This window comes from Oncorhynchus mykiss, chromosome 27 (assembly GCF_057628025.1).
Source record: "Oncorhynchus mykiss isolate SJ-2025 chromosome 27, ASM5762802v1, whole genome shotgun sequence".
Lineage (NCBI taxonomy): Eukaryota > Metazoa > Chordata > Actinopteri > Salmoniformes > Salmonidae > Oncorhynchus > Oncorhynchus mykiss.
In genome coordinates this window covers 17,220,671-17,242,279 of record NC_143048.1, presented here as the reverse complement: position 1 = coordinate 17,242,279, position 21,609 = coordinate 17,220,671, and the positions used below count along the sequence as shown (strand labels likewise).

At 48.2% G+C, this 21,609-nt stretch overlaps 1 protein-coding gene across 2 annotated transcripts in view; it reads left to right on the top strand.

The window, feature by feature from the left end:
* ift80 (intraflagellar transport 80 homolog (Chlamydomonas)) overlaps positions 1 to 20,124 on the top strand; it is a 74,961-nt gene extending 54,837 nt beyond the window's left edge. For both annotated transcript variants that reach the window (XM_090224681.1, XM_090224680.1), the window contains exons 9-19: positions 8,583 to 8,762; positions 10,756 to 10,949; positions 12,412 to 12,575; positions 12,857 to 12,921; positions 14,045 to 14,180; positions 14,471 to 14,618; positions 14,821 to 14,992; positions 19,056 to 19,145; positions 19,266 to 19,438; positions 19,525 to 19,648; positions 19,816 to 20,124. In XM_090224681.1, the coding sequence (XP_090080807.1) occupies positions 8,583 to 8,762; positions 10,756 to 10,949; positions 12,412 to 12,575; positions 12,857 to 12,921; positions 14,045 to 14,180; positions 14,471 to 14,618; positions 14,821 to 14,992; positions 19,056 to 19,145; positions 19,266 to 19,438; positions 19,525 to 19,648; positions 19,816 to 19,926 (1,557 nt within the window). In that variant the 3' untranslated portion in view covers positions 19,927 to 20,124. The remainder of the gene's footprint in view (positions 1 to 8,582; positions 8,763 to 10,755; positions 10,950 to 12,411; positions 12,576 to 12,856; positions 12,922 to 14,044; positions 14,181 to 14,470; positions 14,619 to 14,820; positions 14,993 to 19,055; positions 19,146 to 19,265; positions 19,439 to 19,524; positions 19,649 to 19,815) is intronic.
* The last annotated feature ends 1,485 nt before the right edge of the window (positions 20,125 to 21,609 follow it).

The window sequence follows — 21,609 nt, the reverse complement described above, 5'->3', positions numbered from 1 at the left end:
GTAAAGGAGTATGTAAACATATTTTTTATCTCACCTTTATTTAACCAGGTAGGCTAGTTGAGAACAAGTTGTCATTTACAACTGCGACCTGACCAAGATAAAGTAAAGCAGTGCGACACAAACAACAACACAGAGTTACACATGGAATAAACAAACGTACAGTCACTAACACAATAGAAAAAAAGAAAGTCTGTATACAGTGTGTGCAAATGGCGTGAGGAGGTAAGGCAATAAATAGGCCATGGTAGCGAAGTAATTACAGTTTAGCAAATTAACACTGGAGTGATAGATGAGCAGATGATGATGTGCAAGTAGAAATACTGGTGTGCAAAAGAGCAGAAAAGTAAATTAAAACAATATGGGGTTGCGGTAGGTAGATTGGGTGGGCTATTTACAGATGGGCTATGTACAGCTGCAGCGATCGGTTAGCTGCTAAGATAGCTGATGTTTAAAGTTAGTGAGAAATGAAATTTGTCTCCAGCTTCAGCGATTTTTGCAATTCGTTCCAGTCATTGGCAGCAGAGAACTGGAAGGAAAGGCGGCCAAAGTGGGTGTTGGCTTTGGGGACGACCAGTGAAATATACCTGCTGGAGTGCGTGCTACGGGTGGGTGTTGTTATCGTGACCAGTGAGCTGAGATAAGGCGGCGCTTTACCTGGCATAGACTTATAGATGACCTGGAGCAAGTGGGTCTGGTGACGAATATGTAGCGAGGCCAGCCAACTAGAGAATACAGGTCTCAGTGGTGGGTGGTATGAGGGGCTTTGGTGACAAAGCGGATGGCACTGTGATCGACTGCATCCATTTGCTGAGTAGAGTATTGGAAGCCGAAGTCGAGGATCGGTAGGATAGTCAGTTTTACGAGGGTATGTTTGGCGGCGTGAGTGAAGGAGGCTTTGTTGCGAAATAGGAAGCCGATTCTACATGTCATTTTGGATTGGAGTCTGGAAAGAGAGTTTACAGTCTAGCCAGACACCTAGGTATTTGTTGTCAGAACCGTCCAGAGTAGTGATGCTAGTCGGGCGGGCAGCAAACGGTTATTAAAGTGACCAGTGATTCCATGTCTATCTATGTAGCGCAGCAGCCTCTAAGGTGCAAGCTTGAGTAACCGGGTGGTATCCGGCTAGTGATGGCTGTTTAACAGTCTGATGGCCTTGAGATAGAAGCTGTTTTTCAGTCTCTCGGTCCCAGCTTTGATGCACCTGTACTGACCTCACCTTCTGGATTGTAGCGGGGTGAACAGGCAGTGGCTCGGGTGGTTGATGTCCTTGATGATCTTTTTGGCTTTACTGTGACATCGGTGCTGTAGGTGTCTTGAGGGGCAGTCAGTGTGCCCCCAGTGATGTGTTGGGCAGACCTCACCACCCTCTGGAGAGCCCTGCAGTTGCGGGCAGTGCTGTTGTCGTACCAGGCGGTGATTCAGCCCGACAAGATGCTCTTAATTGTGAATCTGTAAAAGTTTTAGGGTCTTAGGTGCCAAGCTGAATTTCTTCAGCCTCCTGAGGTGGAAGAGGCGCTGTTGCGCCTTCTTCACCACACTGTCTGTGTGGGAGGACCATTTCAGATCGTCAGTGATGTGTACACCAAGGAACTTTAAGCTTTTCACCTTCTCCACTGCGGTCCCGTCGATGTGGATAGGAGCGTGCTCCCCCTGCTGTTTCCTGAAGTCCACGTACGCACGTTTGTGCTTGTGTGTGCACGTCTGTGTCTGTCCATGTGTATGTTGATGTGGGGGGAGTGTGTAGGGATTTACACCCCATACCTGCCCTGCCAGGTCGTCTCTCAGGAACACTGAGGCTAACTGAAGCCAGCTGGGCTCGTCAAGCAGCCAGCTAGCCAGTAGCCACACTGATTTATCATGTTAGCCAAGCTATAGGCTAGCCACAATGGGTAGCTAATAGCTATAGGTTAGCCAAATGCTAGCCACGTTGATTTATAGAATTAGCCACTCTGGCAATGTTAGACCCAAGCTAATGATAGTCTAGTGTTGGCTTAACTTAGACTTTATTATCTTCAGAGAAAGACAGCGGGTTTAAACTATGATTTAAATAAAAACCACACGTGCACTTGCTCTCTCCCTCTTTCTCAGTCCCCCTCCTTTATGCTCTCTCTCTCTTCAGAGGGCGGGAGGGCTTCAGAGGGGGAGGGCTTGGGAGATGGGGGACATGCCACCCTGCCGAAAGCGTGTTGTGAGGAGAAGCAGACCTGTCTGCAGCAGTCAGTGCAGACATATTTAATGTGCCTGATGTAATGGGGCTGAATCAGCAGATAGCTCCGCTGGGAGCCATTAGACCAAACGTGTCATTAACCCCTTCCAGGCCCCAGCCCAGTCCCCTCTGCAGTCCCAGCCCCAAGTACTGCTCCAGGTGGAGAGGACACAGGGTAGGGGTGAATGGAGGACCGATCTGTGTCTCTCACTTTTGATTTTTCTCTTTGTCTCTTCCTTTCTAGGCATCCCCCTTTCCTCCAACCCGCCAAAAAACTGAGGGAGAGGGTGAGGGAAGGAAAGAGAGAGAGAGAAGTTTGCCTCTCTGGCTGCTGCTGTAGTGAGGATGGGGGTTTGAGGAGTTACCGCCTCCTTGCCTTTCAGATCAGTCTGAAGTATTTTTTTCCCTGCAGCTCGCTGTAGCCCGTTACAGCAGTTGGGAGAAGCAGCAGGCTCACAACACCTGCCAATCTTAATGCCAAACGTATGTGCAGTGAAACGGAGAGGGAGGGAGAGACGGGGGAGGGGAGGGAGGGAGCAAATGTTCCCTAAAGAGGGTGGCGGTGTTGTCTGACAGGTCTGTTGTCTGTGTGTGTAAGAGAGAGAGAGGGCTTGTGTTTTAGTGAGTGACTGAGTTTATCTTCTTGTGTGTATGTATGTATCTATGTATGTATGTATGCCTGCGTGTGTAGGTTGTTGCGTATAGTTTGTTACTTTCACAAATTGTACTTGGTAGTAACACCATCCCACAGTCTTTTCTCCTCATTACAGTGCAGCTAACCCATGACCATAAGAGGCTGAAGAGTGTGTGGGGGTGTGATTTATTTTAACACACACATGTTAAATCTCTAGACAGGTGTGTATCCCTTACTGTTCAAGAATGATCAAGTGTATCAGATTGGGTCGCCGTGTGTGTGTGTGTGTGTGTGTGTGTGTGTGGTCAGTAGGAGGCTCTGTCTATATCTCAGGTCCACATGTGTATACATAGCAGTGTGTGTGGGGTGTATAGTGTTATTCAGCAGTGTGTGTGGGGTGTATAGTGCTATGGAGCAGTGCTATACACCATACTGCTTGAATGAATGTTTACCGCCTGCTTCTGCCTACCACCGCTTAGTCAGATACTTAGATGCTTGTATGTTCAGTCAGATTATATGTAACGCAGGACACGCTAGATAATATCTAGTAATATCATCAACCATGTGTAGTTAACTAGTGACTATGATTGATTGTTTTTTATAAGATAAGTTTAATGCTAGCTAGCAACTTACCTTGGCTTACTGTTAACCCACCGTTCCTAGGCTGTCATTGAAACTAAGAATGTGTTCTTAACTGACTTGCCTAGTTAAATAAAGGTATACATTTTATTTTTATATTTAAAATAAAATAAAAATCTGCAAATCGGTGCCCAAAAATACCGATTTCCGATTGTTATGAAAACTTGAAATCGGCCCTAATTAATCGGCCATTCCGATTAATCGGACCTCTAGTGTGTATGGTGTATAGTGCTATGGAGCAGTGTGTGTGTATAGTGCTATGGAGCAGTGTGTGTGTAGGGTGTATAGTGCTATGCAGCAGTGTGTGTGTATAGTGCTATGGAGCAGTGTGTGTGTAGGGTGTATAGTGCTATGGAGCAGTGTGTGTGTAGGGTGTATAGTGCTATGGAGCAGTGTGTGTGTGTAGGGTGTATAGTGCTATGGAGCAGTTTGTGTGTGTATGTATGGTGTATAGTGCTATGGAGCAGTGTGTGTGTAGGGTGTATAGTGCTATGGAGCAGTGTGTGTATAGTGCTATGGAGCAGTGTGTATGGTGTATAGTGCTATGGAGCAGTGTGTGTGTATGGAGCAGTGTGTCTGTGTATAGTGTTATACTGCTGTGTGCTGCCTGTGTGTAAGAGCTAGGGGTCTCTACCTCTCTCTTTCCCCCCAGACCTCAGCAGCTTCACGTCATGTCTGTCACCTTTCCTCTGGCCACAAAGCTGCCCATTATAGACAGTGCTCAGTGACCAGAGCAGACCCTTACCAGCACCCCTCCGCCTTTCTCCTTCACAGAGCTCTACCCTTCTCCTGCTGCCCCCCCCCCCATGTTTCCAGTGTGATTGTGAATATGTCCTAGCTGGTCCAGTGTTCTCCAGGAGAGAGCAGAGTGGTTGGAGCAGGGCCAGGATCATCCCTTTTGGCTCCAATAAAACTAGTCAGCAAATCTGCTGCTGACTGATCCGCCTCCATCGCTCCTCTCATCCCCTTTCAGCCCTTATATCCCTCCTCTCATCCTTCTCTCCCTTTCCCTCGCTCCTCTCTTCCCTCTCTCACCCCTTTCACTCATCTCCCTATGGCTGAAGCTCTCTGGTTGTCTATGGCTGAAGCTCTCTGGTTGTCTATGGCTGAAGCTCTATGGTCGTCTATGGCTGAAGCTCTATGGTCGTCTATGGCCGAAGCTCTCTTTGGTCGTCTATGGCAGAAGCTCTCTTTGGCCGTCTATGGCTGAAGCTCTCTTTGGTCGTCTATGGCTGAAGCTTTCTTTGGTCGTCTATGGCTGAAGCTCTCTTTGGTCGTCTATGGCTGAAGCTCTCTTTCGTCGTCTATGACTGACGTGCTTGATGGTTTTCTATGGCTCCCTTTGGTTGTCAATGGCTGATGCACTCGATGGTTGAATATGGATGAGGCTCCCTATGGTTGTCTATGGCTGCAGGTCTCTATGGTTGTCTATGGCTGCAGGTCTCTATGGCTGTCTATGGCTGTCTATGGCTGAGGCCTTCCTGACACTGAACTCTGGTTGAGAGCAGAGAGTCCTGGAGTGGAGCTCTGTGGCCCAGAGGTGAACCAGCACTGCTCCAGGTCTGGACAGGTCCTGATTTACTCCTGCAGTCTGGAGACAGTATGTCGACAGAGCTGTGCTGTGGAGTGGACCCCTGGATCTTAAAGAGGGCCATAATTGGACTCTGTGCTTTTGGGAAACGCTTGCTACAGTACTACCTAATGCTGACACCTTTTGGGAGAGGGAGTTACGAAAGAGAGAGAGCGAGATAGTGGGGTTAATTCTGGGGAAAGATAAAGGTAGAGAGGAGAGTGAAAGGGAGGTTTTTCATGGTGTGGGGGAGGCAGGTAGGAAGAGGTAGAGTAGCCTCTTCTCTCAGGACAGCTACAGGACTCCCCCCAGTGTCCCATACTTACTCATTGCCTGACACTGAGAGCCCAGGGATTTTCACCTTTTAGGCACACACATAGCTGCACTCAGAAACTCACACTCTGCATTTACACACCCCACCACATGTTTTATTCACATTTAAATCTACACCCGTGTTCTCTCTTTCTCACACACAAACATACACAAACGTACGCTTGCTGCAGCAGGAGTCAAATGGCCCAATGTGTTAAAAGCATTAGGTAAGCACAAATCCAAAAGTGCTTCTCGGGCCGATATCAAGTGTCCTGCTTCATTACAGTGTGGTGTATACATTCAGCTGCATCTCTGTCCCCTTCTCCTCCACCTCCTCTCCTCCACCTCCTCTCCTCCACCTCCTCTCACCCTCTCCTCCACCTCCTCTCCTCCACCTCCTCTCACCCTCTCCTCCACCTCCTCTCACCTCCCCTCCTCCACCTCTCACCCCTCCTCCACCTCCTCTCACCCCTCCTCCACCTCCTCTCACCCCTCCTCCACCTCCTCTCCCCTTCTCCTCCACCTCCTCTCCACCTCCTCTCCTCCACCTCCTCTCCCCCCTCCTCCACCTCCTCTCACCTCCCCTCCTCCACCTCCTCTCACCTCCCCTCCTCCACCTCCTCTCACCCCTCCTCCACCTCCTCTCACCTCTCCTCCACCTCCTCTCACCCCTCCTCCACCTCCTCTCCCCCCTCCTCCACCTCCTCTCACCCCTCCTCCACCTCCTCTCACCCCTCCTCCACCTCCTCTCACCCCTCCTCCACCTCCTCTCCCCCCTCCTCCACCTCCTCTCACCTCCCCTCCTCCACCTCCTCTCCTCCACCTCCCCCCTTCCACCTCCTCTCACCTCCTCTCCTCCACCTCCTCTCCCCCCTCCTCCACCTCCTCTCCCCCTCCTCCACCTCCTCTCACCTCCTCTCCTCCACCTCCTCTCCACCTCCTCTCACCCCTCCTCCACCTCCTCTCACCCCTCCTCCACCTCCTCTCACCCCTCCTCCACCTCCTCTCCTCTACCACCTCCTCCACCTCCTCTCCACCTCCTCTCACCCCTCATCTCCCTCCACCTCCACCTCCTCTCCCCCAGGGGAGCTCTAAAAGGGAGCGGGATGTTTACTGAAGAGTAGATGGGGTATTATTATTTTAAGCATGTAGGCTTTCGTTGGCGAAGGAGCCTGTCCAATCATAGTGCTGATGTTTGGATGAAAGGTATATAAAAGTACACTTCAAAGCCCTGCAGCGGCCTTAATACGGCCGGACGCTGTTTATCTTTGTGGCACACACGCATATGCACACACACACACCCCAAAAAATAAGGAAAGTCATTTCTATCGCAGGATTTAAGAGGAAGGAGAGCGAGCGCGGTAGAGGTAAAAGTGCCACCTTTGATATGAGTTTAACAAGAAATCTCTTGTCCAGATTGGTAAAGAGGGGCTTTTTTTTCCCTTTGGCTATTTTGGGTCCTGATACAGTATTACAGAAGCTGACCAAGGAAATCTTCTGTGTTGACCGTTGAGAGAGAGAGAGATCAAACAGGGTGGGCTGAGACCGTATACAAAGCAACACCTCAGCACGTGAAGCCAACATAGACCTTTTCTGTGCAGCACAGCACTTGGCGTACCGTCCAGTCTCTAACAGGCAGCGCTAGGATAATGTTAGCGTTAGTCGTTTCTCACACTGTAAGCAGCCTCAGCCTTGTCAGCCACCTGCACACAGGAAAGAGCTGAGGCATAGAGGTCAGGGGTCACATACTAGACCAGAGGAGAAGGGTGAGATAGAAAATAGGGATGGCTGTTAAAGCTGGTGAGCCTTGCCAGCCACCTGCACACTGGAACAGGCTGAGGCAGAGGGGTCAGGGGTTAAAGGTCATCAAGGGAAGGTCATCACTGTCTTTGGCTGCCCATGGAGGAATCTCTAATGTAGACTGTGGACAACGAGAGGAGAGTGGGAAGGGATGAAAGGAGGTGGGGAGGAGTAAAAGAGAGAGTTAGATAGGGGTACAGAGACAGGGTAGTGAGGGGTAAAGAGAGAGAGGGTGGAAAAAGTAGGGTAAAGAGCGAAGGTCGAGACTGAGTAGGGAAGCAGGAGAGTTCCCTTTCACACTCGAGTCCTGGTTCTTGTGTAGCAAACTGTTTAAGTGTGGCATTGCTAATCTGGCCTCTCCATTAGTCAAGCCCCAAATCATCCATCAACACGGAGATCTCTCTCACACACATATACCCCAACAGGTTGAGAAAACAACTGTAAGCCCAAACTATCTCAACTCAATCATAAGCCCTCTGACAGGCTGGATTTCTAAACCAGAAGCCCAATAACAGAATAGGCTTTGTGTGATACTCTGCAGAATGCTAAGAAAGAGGAGAGAGAGCAGTGAGAGAAGAAAAGAGAGCAAAGGGATATCTTGGAGAGAGAGAGCGGGGGGAGAACATTGGAAAAGCCACGGAGGAGTGTTTTTCTAGTGGCCTTTGTGAGTAACGTCCTGTGTTGTCGCGGTGGTGTGTTCCAAACGGCAGGCTGGGGAGTTGGTAGGAGCTGCAGCCTCTTCTCAGCTGTCTCGATGGGTGTCATTGACTCCCACCGACACACCAGGGAAAAAAAACACTACACCCCCAAGACACACACACAGCAACCCCCCACCACCTCCCTCCCCTAAAACAGAAAAGGAAAATGGAACTTTAAAAGTGAAGGAAAAGTTTTGGGTAATCACTCTTCAGCTCTTGGTTGTGTGCTCATGCAACCCCCCCCCCATAACTCTGGCTGGTTGTAATAGATGAGGATAGCAGAGTGCATGTTTACGAGCGCGAGTGCTGGACTTGGCAGGCCTGAGTGCTCCTTCAGTGTCTCACAGTTCATCACAGCTCAGTGACTGGGCCCTGACTCAACCCGTGTCTCTTACACACAGTTTACATGGGGGGGAGGCTGTCATGCACCCAACCAAACCCCCCCCACTACCCCATACTGCACCTATCCCTGTTCACCCCCAGCCCTCTCTATCCCTAACCTCCCTGGTTTACTGTACCCTTACCTCGTATACCCCTTTGTGGCTGCACAGTATCTGTCTTATTCTTTGAAATTGAGCATTAAGTACAGTCCTACCATATTTTTTTTGTTGCCATTTACTCAACAATCTGTCTCTCTCGCTCTCTCTCTGTCTGTCTTTCTCTCGCTTTCTCTCTCTCTCTTTGTCACTGTCTTGCGCTCTCTCTCTTTGTCTCTCTCTCTAGTGGTCGTATGCGTTGGAGAAGCCTAACACTGGCAGTGTGTTCAGCCTGGCCTGGTCGGCAGACGGGACACAACTCGCGGGGGCTTGTGGGAACGGACACGTCATCTTCGCCCACGTGGTGGAGCAGCGCTGGGAGTGGAGGAGCTTCGAGATCACCCTCACCAAGAGGAGGACCATGCAGGTAGAACACACAGATCACCCTCACCAAGAGGAGGACCATGCAGGTAGAACACACAGATCACCCTCACCAAGAGGAGGACCATGCAGGTAGAACACACAGATCACCCTCACCAAGAGGAGGACCATGCAGGTAGAACACACAGATCACCCTCACCAAGAGGAGGACCATGCAGGTAGAACACACAGATCACCCTCACCAAGAGGAGGACCATGCAGGTAGAACACACAGATCACCCTCACCAAGAGGAGGACCATGCAGGTAGAACACACAGATCACCCTCACCAAGAGGAGGACCATGCAGGTAGAACACACAGATCACCCTCACCAAGAGGAGGACCATGCAGGTAGAACACACAGATCACCCTCACCAAGAGGAGGACCATGCAGGTAGAACACACAGATCACCCTCACCAAGAGGAGGACCATGCAGGTAGAACACACAGATCACCCTCACCAAGAGGAGGACCATGCAGGTAGAACACACAGATCACCCTCACCAAGAGGAGGACCATGCAGGTAGAACACACAGATCACCCTCACCAAGAGGAGGACCATGCAGGTAGAACACACAGATCACCCTCACCAAGAGGAGGACCATGCAGGTAGAACACACAGATCACCCTCACCAAGAGGAGGACCATGCAGGTAGAACACACAGATCACCCTCACCAAGAGGAGGACCATGCAGGTAGAACACACAGATCACCCTCACCAAGAGGAGGACCATGCAGGTGTTTCAGGTTCCTTTTGCCATATGCTTAGTTAGCCCTCCAGAAAAAGTATTCATATTTTCTTCTCTTAAGAAGCCAAACAGTCCCCGAGCCTAAATGAATTAATGAGACAGCTAACTGAGGGTGAATGGGCTGGTGTGAGAGGCAGACGCTAGTGAGGCTATTTTAAAGGGCCAGACTATTCCCCAGGCCTGGGTACTTGTGTCTATACATTATGATATAAGCCTCCCAGTGTGGACCAGTGACAATGGCCAGCCTGTATAGCAGCCTCCATCACGGAGTGTGTTTAAACTTCAGAAACCACCAGGTTGCGTTTACACGCGGTCAACACACCCCCGCGCACACACACACAGAAACGGACACACACACATACGTGGCTAAACGCATACGTGCACACTCTCCATAGACAACCCTCACTGAGCACTGTTTGCATTAACCAAACAAACCTGTGTCTTCAGCCATTTATTTTCAGCCTTACAGGGTTTTTTCTCTCCCTCTCTTTTTTAAAAGTGCACATCTGCCAATGGTTTGTGAATCAGGCGGCTAAATTTACCACCTCGCGGTTAAACATTTTTATTCCTGGTTGTTTGGTGAGTAAATTTGGGTTGTTAGTGGGGGTTAAAGAAGGATGATGTTTAAACCCTTAAATAAATACGCACCACACCTTTTACCTGCTGGTGGAAAACCATATTCAATTCATTCACTCATTCACTCATTCATTCACTCATTCATTCATTCACTCATTCATTCACTCATTCATTCACTCATTCATTCATTCATTCACTCATTCATTCATTCACTCACAGGGAAATGTGGAAGACATTTTGTTTATCCTAACAGGTGAAAAAAGTAGAAAGGCACATATGTTTACACACCAGGCATTTCTGTCCCCTCCTGTCCTATGCTTAGACATGGGCCGATTCCTTGTATATATCAACAGTAAATACTCTCTTGAGTTTACGTGAGTGCATCCATGCCTACTATACATCGATGAGTGTCTCAGAAAACATGTCCTGTGTGTGTATGCTATAGTCTGTTTGTTACAATTTGTTTGTTAGTATTTCAAATGATTTGTTACTCAATGTCTGTATCTGTTTATGCATGTCAAGATCTGAGCTACATCTGCATGTTTGTGTGTATGTCTGTGTTCCTAAACAGTCCCTCTCTCTCTCTCCCTCTCTCTCTCTCTCTCTCTCTCTCTCTCTGTCTGTCTCTCTGTCTCTGTCTCTGTCTCTGTCTCTCTCTCTCTATTCATCACCCAGGTGAGGAACGTGGTGAATGATGCGGGGGATGTCCTGGAGTTCAGGGACCGGGTCATCAAAGCCTCTTTGGCCCATGGTCACCTAGTGGTCACCACCTCTCTCCAGTGCTATGTCTACAGTGCTACGAACTGGAACACCCCTCTCATCTTTGACCTGAAGGAGGGGACTGTCAGCCTCATTGTACAGGCTGAGAAGTAAGTCTCTCTTTATCCTTCTGTCTCGCTCTCGTTATGTCACTCCTCCCTCTCTTAGTTTTTCCTGTCTCATCTATCTCTGTTACACGTATCTCTCTGTTGCGCGTATCTCTCTGTTGCGCGTATCTCTCTGTTGCGCGTATCTCTCTGTTGCGCGTATCTCTCTGTTGCGCGTATCTCTCTGTTGCGCGTATCTCTCTGTTGCGCGTATCTCTCTGTTGCGCGTATCTCTCTGTTGCGCGTATCTCTCTGTTACGCGTATCTCTCTGTTGTGCGTATCTCTCTGTTGCGCGTATCTCTCTGTTGCGCGTATCTCTCTGTTGCGCGTATCTCTGTACCCCGTCCTTTTCATTCCCTCCCCCTCTTTCTCCTGCCAAAGACGTGTGTGTGTCTGTGTGTGTCTGTGTGTGTCTGTGTGTCTGTGTGTGTCAGTGTGTGTGCGTTTGCGAGAACTGTGTGAGTGTGTCCAATTGCCAGAGCAAGTCTGACTGAGGAAGTCTGACTGAGGAAGTCTGACTGAGGAAGTCTGACTGAGGAAGTCTGACTGAGGAAGTCTGACTGAGGAAGTCTGACTGCAGTGGGAAACAGAGAGAGAGACTTCTAATCATTCTCTCTAATGAGTTGTTCCACCTCACAAAGCAAAATAAAGAGGATTTCAACTCCCACCATCTCAGATTGTTCTGAAATTGTTTCTGTTAGAAACAGATAAGATGCAACATGATTTTGTTGAAATATAATTTGATCTCTGAGAAATTAAGATAATTTATTGCACCCAAAAGACACACATGGACCACCCACACCACACACCCTACTCCAATCCCACCCCAACAACAACTATATAGTATCTGTTCTGTATGTCTGACAAGTAGTATGTGGCTCTGAGGAATGTTTCTTCATGCTATGTAATGTATTCCCAGTGAATTTGGTGGTGGCTTTTGTTCCCTGTTCAGAGAAATGAGTCATTGCATTTTGTATTATCTTGGCTCCATCTTGCAGTTTATGCTCTCCTCTCTACCATTCCCACTCTCCTCTTTGTTGCTCCCTCCTGCTTCTATCACCCCTCTCCATCTCTGTCCCTAACCCTGCTTTCTATCACCCCTCTCCATCTCTGTCCCTAACCCTGCTTTCTATCACCCCTCTCCATCTCTGTCCCTAACCCTGCTTTCTATCACCTCTCTCCATCTCTGTCCCTAACCCTGCTTTCTATCACCCCTCTCCATCTCTGTCCCTAACCCTGCTTTCTATCACCCCTCTCCATCTCTGTCCCTAACCCTGCTTTCTATCACCCCTCTCCATCTCTGTCCCTAACCCTGCTTTCTATCACCTCTCTCCATCTCTGTCCCTAACCCTGCTTTCTATCACCCCTCTCCATCTCTGTCCCTAACCCTGCTTTCTATCACTCCCCCTCGTCTTTATCTCTCCATCTCTCCCCTTCTCCTCTTTATTTTGGCTCCTTCCTCAGACACTTCCTGTTGGTGGATGGGACGGGGGTGTATGTGTTCTCCTATGAGGGCCGTCTCATCTCCACGCCCAGATTCCCCGGCATGAGAACAGACATCCTCAACGCCCAGTCCGTTTCCCTTAGCAACGACACCATCGCCATCCGGGACAAGAGCGATGAGAAGGGTGAGTGGAACGCCAGTCGAGCTGTCCCTACACTACCACAATACAATACCAAACTTCATTGTCCACACAGCGGGGAGAGATTTGCGCTTGGCCTCTTCCCTCAAATGACATTTACAGCCGTTAAACACATTGAAACATCAGGAGCACTTTGTCAACAAGAGGATTACACTTCACCAGGAGATAAAACGCTGGAGAAATAACTCTAACAGGACTGGAACAATGACCGTTTGTAATCAGACTCTCTCTCTCTTTCCTCCCCTGCCTCTTTTCTTTTCCTTCAGTCATCTTTCTGTTTGATGCCCTGACGGGGAAAGCCCTGGGTGACGGGAAGCCCCTGACTCACAAGGTGGGTGATTCACCAACTAACACACACCAACAGTCAGTCACAGCACACACTACACTCTCCTGTTAGTGTGCACACACCGACCTGAGACGTGTCTACGTCTTAATCCCTACTGATACATTGAGCAACCTGTTAGGATTGGGGGAGGGTAAGCTGATCCTGGATCTGTGCCTCAGGGTAGCTGTGGGACAGTGTGAGAGTAAGTGTGGTGGGTTCCAGCGACACCAACAGGCCAGGGTGAAAAGGTCAGGGAGCCAAGGGGAGAAGGCAGAGAGAAGAATTAATGGTGTTGAGGGAAAAACAAGAAACTTGATAGTTAAGAGGGACACGTACAGATTGTGAGGAAACTGGAGTGAGTGCATGTGTGTGAGAAAGAGATGGAGGAAGGAGAGAAAGGGGGAGGGTTATGGAGTGAGAATAGGATTGAAAGGGATAAAGAGAGAGGGAGTGAATTAGAGAGGGAGAAAAGGAGAAGTAGTAGCCAGGATCAGTAGTTACTGTTTGTCAGCATGGCTGTCTCTGCCAGCACTCCACAGCTCCAAGACAGAGGAGCACTGCACTGAAGCCAGCTGGCTCTGACACACACACACACACACACACACACACACATACAGTCACACACACACACACACACACACACACACTCCTGTTGGGGAGTATGGGCCAGGAGCTGTAGGGTCAGACTGCTGGCACCCCCCCACTTGCCTCCCCCATTTCTCCCTCCTGGCTCCTCTCTCCCTCTTACCTCTTTCCTCCACATCTTCCCTCTGAGTCGAGTCTCTTCCCTCTGATCTGGGCTCAATTGTTCCCTCCTAGTCCTCCTGTGTACTCAGGGCTGTACTGGGGACTAGAGAGTGTGGAGGAGGAGAGGAGAGGGCCTGTGATTTGGGTGATCATGTGTTGAGAAGAGATGTGTATCAAAAGACACTATTGTAAATGTATGTGTTATGGGGACTGGTGGGGTTTGACACTGGTGGTTCAGTTAGCCCTGTTAATGTGAACCAGGTCTCTCCCACACAACGTTCTGCCTCCCATTTCTGTGTGTGTGTGTGTGTGTGTGTGTGTGTGTGTGTGTGTGTGTGTGTGTGTGTGTGTGTGTGTTCGTGTGTTCGTGTTCTCTCCCCAGATGGAGGTGGTGGAGATAGCTCTGGACCAGTGTGGCCCGTCCAGCGATAGGAAGATTGCGGTCATAGATAAGAACCGTGACCTGTATCTGACCGCTGTCCATCGCCTCTACAGAGAACACAACATCTGCAAGATAGGTAGGGGAGGGGGGGAATAGATTTCAAGCTGCTTTGTGTTGTTAAGCACCTAAAGCCTACCAGATAGATAACGTCATCCTTCTTTCCATAACCCACATGCACTATGGTCTACACACCATGTGTTAGAGGTTATAGTTAGTTATTCTGAGTGTTGTCAATAAGACGGTGTTGTCTATCTCTATTCTGTCCTATAGGCACTATGGTCTACACACCATGTGTTAGAGGTTATAGTTAGTTATTCTGAGTGTTGTCAATAAGACGGTGTTGTCTATCTCTATTCTGTCCTATAGGCACTATGGTCCACACTATGGCCTGGAACGACTCTGCTAACATCCTGTGTGGTATTCAGGACACACAGTTCACCGTGTGGCACTATCCCAGTGCTGTCTTCACTGACAAGGACCTGCTGCCTAAAACACTCTACATGAAGGACGCCAGGTAACGTGCACGCAAACACGCACACACAAAACACTTCCCCATTATCGGCAATAAAAGGTCATGGATCGTCTTCATGTCAGATGTGTTCATGTTGTGTAAAAGCCGTTGATGAATCACTGAAGAGATTCCTGAGTGGCTGCCCTTAGGCTCAGTGGCTGTCTGTACAGAATGTATTTATATGTCTATCTGTCCCCCTCCACAGTGAGTTCAGCCGTGCGCCCCACATCCTGAACTACGTGGGGACCCAGGTGACGGTGCGTCGCTGTGACGGCTCGTTGGTGTACAGCAGCGTGTCTCCCTACCCTGCCCTGCTGCACGAGTACAGCGCCTCCTCTCGCTGGGAGGACGCACTGCGCCTCTGCCGCTTTGCCAAGGTAACACACACCTGACAGGAGTGGCAACTGATAGGGGACATTCCCTGGTGACTCCCTGGTCCTGTGTAGCACAGAGCACACATCATATTCAACTCCAAATTTTGTACAAAACACATCTTTAAAAAACTCTTGACATTATGCTGAAAATGAAATAATGGTCTGGAATATGCCAGTGTCAAGCAATGTGTAACACCAGGCCTGCTGTCTCCCTGGCCCTGCTCCTACCCTACCCAGGAGAGGGGACTGATCTGTGCCCTGAGCCCTTCTCTTAAAGCCAGTTATTTAGAATAAATGGTGTAATTAGCGGCCTGTAATTGCTAGCACATTGTGGGCTGCAGCAGAGCAGTGCAGGGCAAGAGGGACCAGAGAACCAGAGCCCGGGTCCCAGGGGAAACACTCAACCCCGAGAGGGGCCACAGGTCTGGGTCCTGGGGGGGTTGGTGATAGGGGGGTTAGGGGCCTGAGGGAATATTGAATGGGATTCCTCCAGGGTTCTAGTGTTCTGATAGACCTTATGGCTTCCCCCCACTATAGCGTGAGAACAACAGTCAGCGTGGGGACTCACTGCCACTCTTTGACAGTGGGGTGTGTGTGTGTTTGTCTCAATGTCTTGTCTCAGTGTCGGTGTGTCAAATTTCTGTACTCATGTCTGTCTGATTGTTTCATGTCTTTGTCCGTGATGTTCCTCTGTTGGTGTCTCGCACCCCCTCACTGAGTCTCTGTGTACTAGACCTCTGAGGAAGAGGTGAGTCTCTCTCTCGTTCATTTACATCTTTCCACGTCTCCCTTTTACCCCTGTTCTCGCCTTTGTCAATCTCCTCTTGTCTTCTTCCTCTTCCTCCTATCCCTTACTTTAGTTCTTCTCCTCATCTGCCACCGTATACAGTATGGATCATATACACACATGAAGATATTGACTGGATACTTCAAGAGAACGTAGTCCTTCAGTGTGCGTTTGTTGGTTGGGGTTGATGTCTGTGTGCGTGCCATGAATGAGTGTGTGTGCCCACTGCCCATGTGTGTTTACTTTCTGGTTGGTGTGTGTTTGTCTGTAAGATGGTGTATGTAAATGACGTGTCCTGCAGCCCTGGGCCTTGGCATGGTGAAGGGTCCATGACGGAGCCACTGGGCTGGAGCTTTTAACGAGACACGGCCAGCAGCTTTTAATTAGTTTCTAATTAGCTTGGGTGACACCATTTACCGTATTTAACCTCTCCAACACACACACACACACACACACACACACACACACATGCAGCCAATCCCTGAACCCCAACCCCAGTGAGAGCCTTCACAGTGTGCGCTGCATGGGTTATGATGCAATAACCACAACCCTGGAGAAGGATGGCTAGAGGGGACAGGGGAGGGGAGAGGGGAGGTGAAGTGGGTAAATGCAATACTTTTAGAAAGTATTCATACCCCATAACTTATTCCACATTTTGTTGTTACATCCTGTATTAAAAATGTATGTAATTGTTTTGTTTTTCTCACCAATCTACACACAATATCCCAGAATGGCAAAGTGTTTTTTTGTTGTGTGCAAATGTATTGAAATTGAAAAGCATAAATATCTCATTTACATAAGTATTCACACCACTGAGCCAGTACATGTTACAATCAACTTTGTCTTTCTGGGTAAGAAAAGTATTTCTGGGTAAGTCTCTTAGAGCTTTGCACTTCTGGATTGTACAATATTAAAAAAATAATAATAATAATTCTTCAAATTCTGTCAAGTTGGTTGTTGATCGTTGCTGGTCACCCATTTTCAAGTCTTGCCTTAGCTTTTCATGCTGATTTAAGACAACTGTAACTAAGCCACTCAGGAACATTGTTTTGTCTTGGTAAGCAACTCCAGTGTAGATTTGGCCTGCTGAAAGGTGAATTTGTCTCCCAGTATCTGATGGAAAGCAGACAGAACCAGGTTCTGGATTTTGCCTATGATTAGCTCTATTATGTTTCCTTTTATCCCCCCAAAAAAACTCTAGTCCGTGCCGTAACCCATAACATCACTATGCTTAAAAATGTGAAGAGTGGTACTCAGTGATGAGTTGTATTGAATTTGCCCCAAATAACGCTTTGTATTCAGAACTTAAAGTTAATTTCTTTGTCACATGTTTTGCAGTTTTAATTTATTACCTTGTTGCAAATGGGATGCATGTTTTGAAATATTGTTATTCTGTACAGGCTTCCTTATTTCCACTCTGTCAATTAGGTTAGTATTTTGGAGTAACTACAATGTTGTTGATCCATCCTCAGTTTTCTTCTATCACAGCCATTAAACTCTGTAACTGTTTTAAAGTCACCATTGGCCTCATGGTGAAATCCCTGAGGGGTTTTCCTTCCTCTCTGGCAACTGAGTTAGGAAGGACACCTGTACATTTGCAGTGACTGGGTGTATTGACACAACATCCAAAGTGTAATGAATAACTTCACCATGATCAAAGGGATATTTAATGTCTGCTTTTTGTTTATTTTTACCCATCTACCAATAGGTGCCCTTTGCGAGGCATTGAAAAATGTCCTTGGTCTTTGTGGTTGAATCTCTGTTTGAAATTCACTGCTTGACTGCGGGACTTTACAATTATCTGTATGTGTGAGGTACAGAGATGAGGTAGTCATTCAGAAATCATGTTAAACACTATTATTGCACACAGAGTCCATGAAACTTATTATGTGACTTGTTAAGCACATTTTTACTCCTGAACTTATTTAGGGTTGCCATAACAAAGGGTTGAATTCTTATTGAGTCAAGACATTTCAACTTTACATTTTTTATACATTTGTAAAAATGTCTAATAACATAATTCCACTTTGACATTATGGGATATTGTGTGTAGGCCAGGGAATCCAAATGTAATCCATTTTAAACACAACAAAATGTGGAAAAAGTCAAGGGGTGTGAAAACTTCCTGAAGGCACTGTATGGAAGAAGGAGCGTCACCCCTTTTAATAGCCACCCCTCCTCCTTCCTCCCCCCATTTCTGGTAAGGGTTTGGTCTTTCGTGGCCGTGTGGTTTTTCCCGGAGTGGGAGGAGTTTTGTGGGGAAATCCTGTTAGCCAGGTATGGAGGATTAGCCCGTTGTGGATACTTTCATGGCACTGAATTGTTGTTAACAGACACGCGTATACACACACACTTGCGTAAAGATTGACACAAGCATGCACACATGCTTAAACACACACACACAGATACACACATGCTGATAGGCCTGTACACAAACAACCATGCTGTACACAGTCACACAAACATGGGCAGCCCAGCAGTGTGACTAAATCCCAAGGCAGGCTCTAACAGTGAGCCAACACCACAATGGACCACATCGCTCCTCTGATTGGAGGAAACTGTCCCATCTCTCTCTGACCAGCATTTAGTGGCTTTAGCAAAGGATGATTTCGTTGTTGTTGTCTTCACGGTTTTATGACCAATGTTTGTCTTAATGAAGGATTCAGATGAGATGACAGGATGCATGAGGATGTTGTTCTGGGCTTTGCTTTCAGCGATACCGTTGAGTGTGACTGTAAGAGTGAATGGGAGTAACATTATGTCTGTGTGCGTCTAAGTACATCTGCGTGTCCTGAATGAGTATGATATCAGAATCACACACGGAAGTCAGATTACAGGGTGTGTGTGAGTGTGTTCTGTCACACTAACGAGGCCTGTGTTGTGAGGATGAGCAGACTGGTAATGGGAAGAGTGTCCCTGTAGAGACGCCAGTGCAATGTCCCTCCTGTCTCTCTAATAACACACAGCCCTCTTCTCTCTCAGTGCCCTGTCCCTTTAATGACCTAGGGGAGCAGGGCTAGACTAGCCCCGCTATGCAGGGCCTGTGGTCAGGGCTGGGCCACACGCTACGCCCCGGCGCCACCACCAGACTGTCAGGCTGAACAGCAGTTCCACCCCACCACCCCATATACCCTTGCTCTATGGCACTTTTTAAAATATATTTAACCCTTATTTTACCAGGCTAGTGTGTGTGTGTGCTCGTGTTTATTTATGCTAAGACGATGCGTGTATGGCAAATGTAATTTCTTATTTTCTTAATGTCTGTCTCCGTTCCTATAGGACCAGTCACTGTGGGCGTGTCTCGCTGGCATGGCAATGGCCAATAGGGAGTTGACGACAGCAGAGGTGGCCTACGCTGCCATTGGAGAGGTAATCCATCAATCACTCAAATCTCACTCTCTTTCCTTTTCTCCTCCACATGTATACAGGAATGGAAGTAAATGTAATTCTGTTTTTCCATATTTCTCTCCCCTCTGTCGCTCTCTCCAGGTGGATAAGGTGCAGTATATTAACTCTATCAAGGATCTGCCATCTAAGGAATCTTCAGTGGCCCACATGTTACTGTTCAGTGGTCATGTCCAGGAGGCTGAGGCCACTCTGCTACAGGCTGGCCTGGTCTACCAAACCATACAGGTCCACATCAACCTCTACAACTGGGACAGGTCTGTTTGTCTCAATGTCTGTCTGTCTGACTTGTCTTTTTGCCCGTCTGTCTATGTATACTTACATATGCGTCATCTGCCCTCAGGGCGTTGGAGCTGGCAGTAAAACATAAGACCCATGTGGACACAGTGCTGGCCTACAGACTCAAGTTCCTGCAGGACTTTAGCAAGAAAGAGACCAACAAGAGGTTCATGCAGTACGCTGACGGGGTAGGATATGCCATTGCTTTTGATATAGTGACCACTGAGCAGCAGTAGTTGTAAAGACTTCTTCTCTTCGAACCCAGACAGTATTTTGTTACAAGAGGCAATGTGCCCTTTCTGTCATACTATGCCTCATTAGACTGACCCACTTCTCTATTCTCTCTCTCCATCAGGTGGAGGTGGACTGGGAGAAGATCCAGGCAAAGGTAGAGATGGAGCTGGTTAAGGAGAGAGAGAAGGCTGCCACCACCTCTGTCAGGAGCAGCCTGGCCTCCCGACGCTGAGCCTCAACCCTACACCTCTGACTTCATCCAGGGACCAATTGTACATAATATTTTCAAATGGTCATTTATCAAACATGGTTAGTGTTATTTTTGTGTTTTTTTTATTTTTATTGATATTTCTTTTCTTCAATGAACTTACATGCCTTATTCTCTGAGAATGTACATATGTGGATGTTTAATAAATACATATTTATCAGATCGGTCAACTCTCCTGAAATATTTCTCCTCCTGAAATATCTCCTCAACTGCTATTTCAATTCAATGCAGTCAGCCCCAGGCCAGTCCATTTTAACTAGTAATCATAGATGTTTAGTGTGTGTTTGTGTTAAGTATTACAGCTTTAATGAATATTCTCTGGCGGTGTGAAACTGCTTGTCAAGCAGCATCCTCCCCTGACAGAGGTCCAGCCCATCATTATGCCATTAGACCCTATCTATCTCCACTCCCAGCACGCACTCTACCCCGGCACACACTCTACCCCAGCACACACTCTACCTCACTCTACCCCAGCACACACTCTACCCCAGCACACACTCTACCTCACTCTACCCCAGCACACACTCTACCCCAGCACACACTCTACCTCACTCTACCCCAGCGCGCACTCTACCCCACTCTACCCCAGCACGCACTCTACCCCACTCTACCCCAGCGCGCACGCACTCTACCCCAGCGCGCACGCACTCTACCCCAGCGCGCACGCACTCTACCCCAGCGCGCACGCACTCACTCTACCCCAGCGCGCACGCACTCTACCCCAACGCGCACTCTACCCCAACGCGCACTCTACCCCAGCGCGCACTCTACCCCAGCGCGCGCGCACGAGCACTCAAACACCACCCCAGCAGGGAAGCCAGGAGCATCAGGATGGATTCCTGATTACAGAGCAAGACTGAATCATTAAGTTCAGCCTCTCTGACACCCCCTTCTCTTCATGTCCTCTTGGTCTCTCTTGCTCTCTGTTTTTCCATGCTATAAACTCCTGGTCACTCAGGTATTATCAGAAGTACAGGCTAGAATGACCTCCCTCCATCCTTCCCCAGATAACTGGCCGTTCTTGTCTAGAGTAAAGTTAGAGGGGGACGGGTAGCTATGATGCCAGTGGTAGTGTGGAAGCTCTCCAGTCATCTCTGACCCAAGAGGAGCAGCACTCTGTATCAGCCAGGTGTTACCACCAGAATACACACACCTCAACGCACGTGTTCCCTGAACTCTTACACAGGTATGATCAGACACACAGCACACAGGTAAAACACACAGACACTTCAACAAATACATACAGACCTAAAACACACACCCAGTCATACACACAGACTTGAAAACCCCATGTCCAAACCAAGCTGCTACTACTAAAGCTCAGACACTGACGAAGCATAATGTAGGATTTATCAGGAGCTTAATGCACATTGATCTGGCCTTGGTTTCTCTGCTTTTTTTTTTACCCACTAAGGCATTGAATAACTGCTCCATTGGCATAATCTGTTGTTAGATACCCAGAATTACCTGAAGGAAATCCATCAGTGTCCAACACAATAGGCCGACCCTGTCTGAACGGTATAGGATTACGCTACAGTCAGACAAACTAGCTTTCCCATTATGGTGATCCATAACGGTCATGGCCAGAATCCCTGTTGAAAATGATGGAATTATTGAGACAAGGAAGTCTGGCTGAAGCGCATACAG